The 8,739-nt window shown below is 44.3% G+C and overlaps 1 protein-coding gene across 1 annotated transcript in view; it reads right to left on the bottom strand.

The window, feature by feature from the left end:
* zgc:162331 (uncharacterized) overlaps positions 1-8,739 on the bottom strand; it is a 22,246-nt gene that overhangs the window by 4,152 nt on the left and 9,355 nt on the right. The window contains exon 2 of the mRNA XM_019891912.1: positions 6,597-7,699. Within this exon, the coding sequence (XP_019747471.1) occupies positions 6,597-6,840 (244 nt within the window). The 5' untranslated portion in view covers positions 6,841-7,699. The remainder of the gene's footprint in view (positions 1-6,596; positions 7,700-8,739) is intronic.

The following is an 8,739-nucleotide window of genomic DNA, read 5'->3' as shown; positions in this document are numbered from 1 at the left end:
TTGAGCACTCTAAATTGTCTCTAGGTGTGAGTGTGCGCGCGGTTGGTTGATCTCTGTGTGCCCTGCGATTGGCTGGCAACCGGTTCAGGGTGTCCCCCGCCTACTACCCGAAGACAGTTGGGATCGGTTCCAGCACCCCCCGCGACCCTTGTTAAGGATAAAGCGGATCGGAAAATGGATGGATGGATAGTATCTGTGGCTGATCATCGGCGGCCTCCATGAACACCCGATACCAAAACGAGGCCCGTATCGGCCTGATACCGATCCTTGCATCCAACAGAATGACCCTGCAACCTGGTCAGCTGTTCCCGATACCAAAACGAGGCCCGTATCGGCCTGATACGATAATAATGACCCTGCAACCTGGTCAGCTGTCCACTGTAGTGACCGCTGTCCCTCAAAGGGTTAAAATTCCACTTATATGAGTCTGAATCATTTCCACGTTTTCTGCTTTGTGTACGTGTAGAGAATGTTTGTCTGCGTGTGTGTGTGTGTGTGTGTGTGTGTGTGTGCATCACTTGAGCTGAAAAACATACACTTGCCGTCAGTGCCGTAAAGCCGCATCCATTATTGAACGTATTACGTGACTGTGTGTGTTTTAAGACTCTGTTGCTACGCCGCGGCGGGGGAAACTCATTCGCTGTCCCGTCAGCGGAGGGCCACGCGGGGTTGAAATAAAAAGGAGGAATTTAATGCCGAAAAGATTGAGAACGCGCTTTCGCTGGGAAACCTTTGTGCGGGAGCGGTCGGGATGTTTGTGTTTTGCGTGTTGTTGTTCTGTCCTATTCGTTGTTAAACCAGGCAACCCCACACAAAACAACCAAAAATTCCGTTGATTTACCTTGCAGACCGCCAATGTCTTGTTTAAAACTGTGTTTCCCAAACTTTATTTGAGGCAAAGCACATATTTTACATGGGTTAAAAAAAAATAATAAAAATCACACGGCACAAGTCATTTGGCCGATTTTTTTTGTTTTTGCACTTTACAACAAGCAAAAGTTTTCCCAAAGGATGCTTCAAGCACCTCACAATTTTAGTTTACTGTCAAATTAAACATCAAACGAAGAGAATTGTGCCTTATATTTTTAAAACAACCACATAACTTTGCCTTATAGTCAGATAGCTTAATGCTAACACTTAATGGGAAATACCATAGACGGCTAAAAAAAATGGCATCGGTGTTGCAGTGTTTTTAAAATCCATTAGCAACAAATATGTTACCACAAACGGTGAAGCAACGCATGGAGACAGACAATATGACAATACGCGCAGGCATATATTCTTCATCTTCTGCCAAGAACAACTAATGTTACGAAGGAATTGTGACCGTCGACGTTCGTATTCTACTGCCGCCACGTGGCACAGGCACACGATGCATATTGATGCCAAGCAAAAAAAAAAAAAATGTTTTGAATTATTTCTTTTCAATTGAATTATGTCATCATTGTGTTTTTATAAAGTATAATAACCTAGCCTACTATTTTTGTTTTTAAAAAGCATATTACAATTTAAAAAAAGCCCACAGTAATGTGCTACAGTCTGAGGCCACCGAAGGATTTTGAAGGACATTTTTCACTGCAGTAACAGCAATGACACAGGCTGCAAAATCATTCGAAAAATATGGAGTTCTACAAAACGGCCAAGGACAAAGGCTCAGATACGGGATATGAATTTTGATCAAAATCATCCATGTAAAATTATGCGATATATATATATATAATTTTTTTTTTTTTGATCAGAGGCTGGAAGTGACATTTTTTGAGCCGAACAAAACGCGACGCCGGATCACTTTTCCCTTGCTAATGGATAAAAATAAACAGTTAGACTTTACTGCCGAGAGTCAAAGTTGACGCAGATGAAAGGTGACGTTCCTCCCTAACAGGAGACGAGCTTCACATCACTTTTGTGTTTCTCCCTCTTCCCCATAGACGGCTAAAAAAAATGGCATCGGTGTTGCAGTGTTTTTAAAATCCATTAGCAACAAATATGTTACCACAAACGGTGAAGCAACGCATGGAGACAGACAATATGACAATACGCGCAGGCATATATTCTTCATCTTCTGCCAAGAACAACTAATGTTCCGAAGGAATTGTGACCGTCGACGTTCGTATTCTACTGCCGCCACGTGGCACAGGCACACGATGCATATTGATGCCAAGCAAAAAAAAAAAAAATGTTTTGAATTATTTCTTTTCAATTGAATTATGTCATCATTGTGTTTTTATAAAGTATAATAACCTAGCCTACTATTTTTGTTTTTAAAAAGCATATTTCAAAGTTGACGCAGATGAAAGGTGACGTTCCTCCCTAACAGGAGACGAGCTTCACATCACTTTTGTGTTTCTCCCTCTTCCTCCGACTAGTTCTTTTTTTTTTTTTTTTTTTAATACAACCTCAAACCAACTTCTCCTCGCCATCACGGGGCGTCTCTATTTCTGATGTGCTGTATCGCCACGGATTACCTAACGGTGTGTGTGTGTGTGTGCGAACATGTGAGCCTCTGCGGCGCAACTGTCGGTTGAGTCGTTCGGAAATTCACACCCTGCTTAGCCGCTTTTGGGTCAAATCATGTGATTAGGTTCTCTTCGTCCTGTGGGTGTCAGGTGTTCGATAGGAAACAGAGCGTGAATGAGAGGGAAAAGGCTGAACACGCAAGCGTATTGGCAGAGGAGCTGTCGACTGGAGTAACCGCTGTTCCCGAAAGGGTTAAATTATATCATATCGCAACTACAAATAATTATCATAGATAGAAAAAAAGTGGGAAAAAAATAACTCATATTTTTTGAGTGAAAAAAGGACACGTTTTTTTGTTGTTGCTGTTTTTTTTTTTTAAATCTGGATGATTTTTTTATTTTTATTTTACGAGCATAAACCAAGTTAAACCACTTGCATTTTATTCCAGAAACTCTCTCCCCCAATTTTTTTTTTTTTTTTTTAATGATGCGACGATACTTTATAATCATATCGGAGCTTTTCATTGGCCCGACTAATTCGTGTCAGACGGCGATTTTCAGAATTGTGGTGTTTGTAGGGCGCCCTCGTGTGGTACGTGAAAGAATCGCTGAATTCAATATGATTTAAAATTGGACTCATTTTTGAAATACAATTCGGTTTGCTTTAATTTTTAATGCAATACGTTTCATCTTCAAGAACTGTTGAAAACATTTCAAGCGCAGTGTTATCCTGGCTTCCAATAGAAAAATTCTGATAAACACACAAGCTCCACCCACACACACTTCTTTCTGTTAACGTTGCTCGTGATGGTACTTTCCAATTACGTTTCATCTTCAAGAACTGTTGAAAACATTTCAGTGTTATCTTGGCTTCCAATAGAATAATTCTGATAAACACACAAGCTCCACCCACACTTCTTTCTGTTAAAGTTGCTCGTGATGGTACTTTCCAACGATTCCACATCATTTATCGCGACTTATTTTGTGCAACTGAGTTTGAAAACCACCGCTCTCAAGTTCAGTAAGACGCCGCCCAAACAGAAAATATAATTACTGACACGTACGGAAAAACAAAACAAAACCATTTCCGCATATAAAGCCCTCATCAAAGTTAGATGCCAAAGAGACAAGAGATCTTGAATTGCCCTTTCTTCACCGGCTTGTTTGTGTCGCGAACTGGAAAAAGTCGACGAAAAAAAAATCATCCTGACAAGTCAGAGATGCGCAAGGTCGAAAGTAAACCAATTTTTTCCCCGGCTTGTTTGTGTCGCGAACTGGAAAAAGTCGACAAAAAAAAAAATCATCCTGACGAGTCAGAGATGCGCAAGATCGAAAGTAAACCAATTTTTTTTCCCCCCATAATTTTCCAAGATTATTTTCGAATGGGGTTGTGCCCCAACACTTTTTGTCCATAAGGCTCATATTTTGTTGTTATTTATTGCACAATCCTAAGGGGAGGTAAATGAGACCAGTTTTATGTCTCGCAGAGGTAAACTACAACCTAATTGTGGGCGTGTCCACGCATGTGGATATTCCCGCGTGTTACCGTGCCATTAACGAGATTGCAGAAACTCAAAATAGCCCCGGGGATAGACAAAGGTAATTGGCTTGGGGGATAATCACAAGGGAGCCAACTGAAGCGTTTGGACATGGTCGTTTGGCTGCCTGATGATTTTATTAGCGGAGGATAAGCGGTTTAGCGTTATCGTAAGGTGGATGCCGTGCCTAAATCTATCCCATCGCGGTTTGATTTCTATCAATGGTGGGAAGGAAACAAGTGCTATTGGCGTGACTAAAAGCAGACAGTGAAATAAATATTAAAAAAATAAATAAAAATAAGAAAAATCAGCGAACCACAAAAACATGGTGCGATTGTCAAGGAAGAAGCAGGTTACTACCATTGGCTAATTTGAAAGGCTGTTGACAGTGACTTATTTCCCCGTTCACTGACTTAAAGCTCGGAGTGCAAATACTTTGACAACCTCTAGTTTGTTGCGCGCAAAATCTGGGCATTAAACTGTTTTTCCACCAACACATAATTTAAAAAAAAAAAAAAATAGCATAAGCTCATGCTTGACCATTTCAGGAGCCCCGACCGCCTGCTAGGCAAGCGGTCGAAACCTTGCAGATGGATTTACGCTAACGCTAAGTGTCTCACACACACACACACACACACACACACGCACGCACACGTTGCCAAGGTTAATTGGAGGCATTAACGTGAAGCCTCGCGCCTCGTCCAACCACCAAAGTAAGCCGCAGCTTTTTGCAGAGCGTCGACGCCTGCATCTGTCCACTACAATTGACCGCGCACCATTTTCATCATATGACTCAAACCGATGCTTAAACGTGCTACAAAATGGTCCCTCCCCACCCCAAAAAAATATATATATATGTGGGGTGGAAAAAAAAAGTTTGTGTGGCGCGTTTGATGTTTTATATGAAAGGCTAAATTTAAAATATGAGTCACGCCATTGTCACCAATTTCACCGGGGCAGATTCAAAATCCACATCCCCAACAGCACAGCGTCGTTCCTCATCCCTCAGTCTATTTTTATTCATGATTACTATTTTTAAAAAAATAAGCATCGCTTTTCCTTTTGACTCTTTAGTCACTGTCTGAATAACAAGTGAAACCGTTTCGCTGCCGAGGGCCCAACCCGAGGCGACGGGTCCAATGGGCTTCAAATAAGATGGAGCGTGTGTGTGTGTGAGGGAGGGGATTGAAAAAGTCTACAAAATACGCACAGATGCTTTTAATGCATGGGGCAATAAGAAATTTATGCACACACACACACACACACACACAGTGTAGTGTTTATCACACCTTCGGGATTTAGAACATTTTGGACAGTGAACGGGGCTTTCGTGTGGTAATTCAGGCATGTGCCAAGCCCAGCTGATCACATCTGTGTGTGTGTGTGTGTGTGTGTGTGTGTGTGTGTGTGTGTGTGTGTGTGTGTGTTGTTGTGAAAGCATAAAGTGCTTACCGCTTCTCTGTGAGTCGCCGTTATGAAACAAGCAACTGTGTTTATTCTCTAAACCTTTAAGAAGATTGGTGGTGTTTCACGGCGCGTTTTTGTAATATGAGTGTGTGTGTGTGTGTGTGTGTGTGAGGCACGTGAGCTTTGCATTTTGTCTCCTGCTGACGGCTATTTTGCCTCCACGTGAGCCGGGGCCTCCGCGAGACAGGGCGGGCTTGGCGGGGGGAGAGAGAGAGAGAGAGAGAGAAAAAAAAAAGAATGCAGGGAGAAGGAGGCAAAATGAGGAGACAGGAACAAAGGGGAGAGGAAAGGAGGTTAGATTGGCGCTGGTGGGCAGAAAAAAAAACAGTGAAGAGGCAGGCAGATGTTGGAGGGATGGAGGAGAGGCGAAAAGCGGCTCGGGGCTCCGATGGAGGTGAAGTCATGCTCCACTTCGGGCAAACGGGCTTTAAACGCGCCGTCTGCTTCCTCCACGCGCGCACACAAACGCGCATTCGCACTTCAGTTTTTGGAAGACGCCAAAGACCTCATTTGCCGACGGCTCGCGATCCAGCCCGCAGCCGAAAAAGCGCCTTATCTTTGACCCGCGAGCATGAAAGATAAATGCCTCACCTCTGTTTCAACCCTTGATCCAAAAGCCCAACCTGTAAATCAAACACCCCAGACTTAATCTTTGCCCCCCACCGTTCTCCCCCTTCCTCACTCCAGGCGACGGAGCTTCTCCTAATCACTCGCTATCGGGATGCCAGTCGTCCGTGGGCAAAAAAATAGAAATGGAGTCGATCTACTTTTTGTACTGGGAAGAGTTTTTCCGTGATTTGACGGTCGGGGTTTTGAAATTCTACTATGAATTGTTTTTAGAGACTACATTGATTGAAAATGTGATTTTTTTTCAAGCAGCAACGTCATTATCTTGACATTTGCCGACGAGGTGTGCAGGCTCCCTCTAGTGGTGCAAGCAGGAATTACAAAATGAAATCAAATTGATACCTTTCAAAATATGCAATACAAAAAGAATAAAATTTGTCTCGATGCGTAAATTTAGTTTCAACTTAATCCAGAAGATTTTTCGAGTTGTCTAACTTTGAAACAGGTAAAATAAATAAATAAATAAATAAAACTGACAAAAAGTTTACCCGGCGACAATCGTTCGTACCTGAGTAGTTGCTGGTGGGAGTTTGCGTCTCCAACTCGATCCGCACCTCCTCCGCCGTCGTGGCCCGGCCCTCCGTCCGCAGGTCCGGCTGCGTCGGCACCGTGGTACCGCCGGCCCACTCCCCCGGGGTCGTCGGCGGGGTCACGTCGGCGCCCCGGCTGGAGACCAGCGCGGCGCATAGCAAAAAGCTCGGCAGCACCCAGACCCGCACGATCTGAGGAGCGAGTCCGACGTTGGGAACCATGGAGACGAAACGTGAGAGGATGAAGTGGGAGAAGTTCACAGCATCAAGGTCACGCGCGTTGACCCCATCGCTTTGTGGATCCTTTTTGCTTCAGGTCCTGGTTGGAAAATCCCATCCATGACGCTGGCTGCAAAGTAGCGAGCGAGTCTGGGGGTTTGTTTGTCCCGTGCTTTACTGCTGTTTGCGACTGACTCCCTCTCCTTCTCACTCGCTCTCTCTCTCACTCCCAACTTGTTCTCTGATCTCCAGCTGGGCCCGACTGAGCTCTTGCGTAACAGCCGCTCGCCGGCTGAGCTGCGCTGAGCTCTCGCTCATGCAGCGGCTGTGTGCTCACAATGCCGTGACCCGCTCACGTGCACCCCTGCCGCTGTTGCGGCCGTTGGGGGGGGGGGGGCGAGATGTCAGGCAGGCGATGATGCTATCGTCAAGCGGTGCACGCTCATTCACTCCCAAAGACGTTTTTAAACGTCTTTTCAGACTTGGTCCAGAATTGGTTGGTACTGAATGAGTTTTAACAGTACAGTGGACAGACGCTATTATTCGGTGGGGTATAGTGACACCATAACAATCCACGAATGATTGCAATAAACTCTAAAACCAGTTAAAAAAAAAAAAAATTGATGCCCATTCAATTGCAATGGAGGAAAAAAAACGGGTTCTTGCTTGCACGGGCCGAAACGTGACTGCGCTCTCTGTCCACTCTTGAATGAGTCTTTTCATGTCCTCGCCGTGTGTGTTATGATTCCAGGTACAAACGCTCAGGTGCACTCTGAATGTGATCACTTTTGTTTGATGCCTCTCCAGACAGAACGTCCACCCATGAATCATTGATGCACGTGGGACCAAAAATAGGAAGAGGCTAAAAGAGAGAGGGTGAAAAAAAAGAAAAAAAGAAAGTGAGGCAAGTCATTTCATAGCGCGAGAGGGTGGGCAGTGAGCGATGACATGAGAGCGACAAAACAATCGGACACCAGAGGAAGGACAAAAAAAAAGATCGAGATGCCTCTTGAGTGGTGATGCTCTCATCCACAGGTCAGCATCGCCGCCGCGGCTTCGTACATTTACGATGCACCAATGAAGCGATGCACGCTAATTTGACCGGCGCTGATTTGACAGCGCACATAAAGTGCATCAATTATTGAAAAGCCTCATTTACAAAGAAGACATTATTTCCAGGCCACGTCATACTATCGCTGTGAAAATCACATCTCGCCCAAAGAGGTATTTTATACAAGTGACTTATCGCATCCTTTTAAACACGAAAGAAACGGTTGTCATATTTGGTTGGTTTCATTCCGATCATTTTCCCTAAATCTTTGAACGATTTTGTGACGGTCTTGGTGAAAAGAACACCAGGCTGACAGTGAATGGCGGCGGTGGCAGAATCATGTTTTGCCTCAGGAGCAGTCAGTGTTATCACGAAAACCTTCTGCTCGCAAGCAAAAAAAAAAAAAGGCAGGAAAAGCCGACTAAAACAGCCGAACTTCATTTGGGGTTCATCAGAAGCACTTTTAATGGTGGCAGGTGTTTCCTGACTCCCATGTAACACGAGTTCGAGTGTGATCGATAAAATAAACGCGGACAGTTGTGAGGGTGTGCGCACTTATGCAATGAAGAACAATATCAATTAGGGTGTACAAGTCGTAGGGCACATGACTGTTGGGAAAGATTTTTACTCAAAGAGTAAATTTTGATGTGGGGAAGTATGAAACGCGTTCGCAGACATCCCCAAGCTGAGCAACTCATTATTATGAGCCTAATCCTTTACGCAGCCTTCTTGAAGCACATCAAACACTATTATGTAATATAAAATGTCGCACGCGCGCACACACACACACACACACACACACACACACACACACACACACACACACACACACACACACACACACACACACA

The sequence above is a fragment of the Hippocampus comes genome, unplaced genomic scaffold (assembly GCF_001891065.2).
Source record: "Hippocampus comes isolate QL1 unplaced genomic scaffold, H_comes_QL1_v1.1 scaffold63, whole genome shotgun sequence".
NCBI lineage: Eukaryota > Metazoa > Chordata > Actinopteri > Syngnathiformes > Syngnathidae > Hippocampus > Hippocampus comes.
The sequence above is the reverse complement of the archived record's forward strand: the minus strand, read 5'-3'. Positions and strand labels throughout refer to the sequence as shown.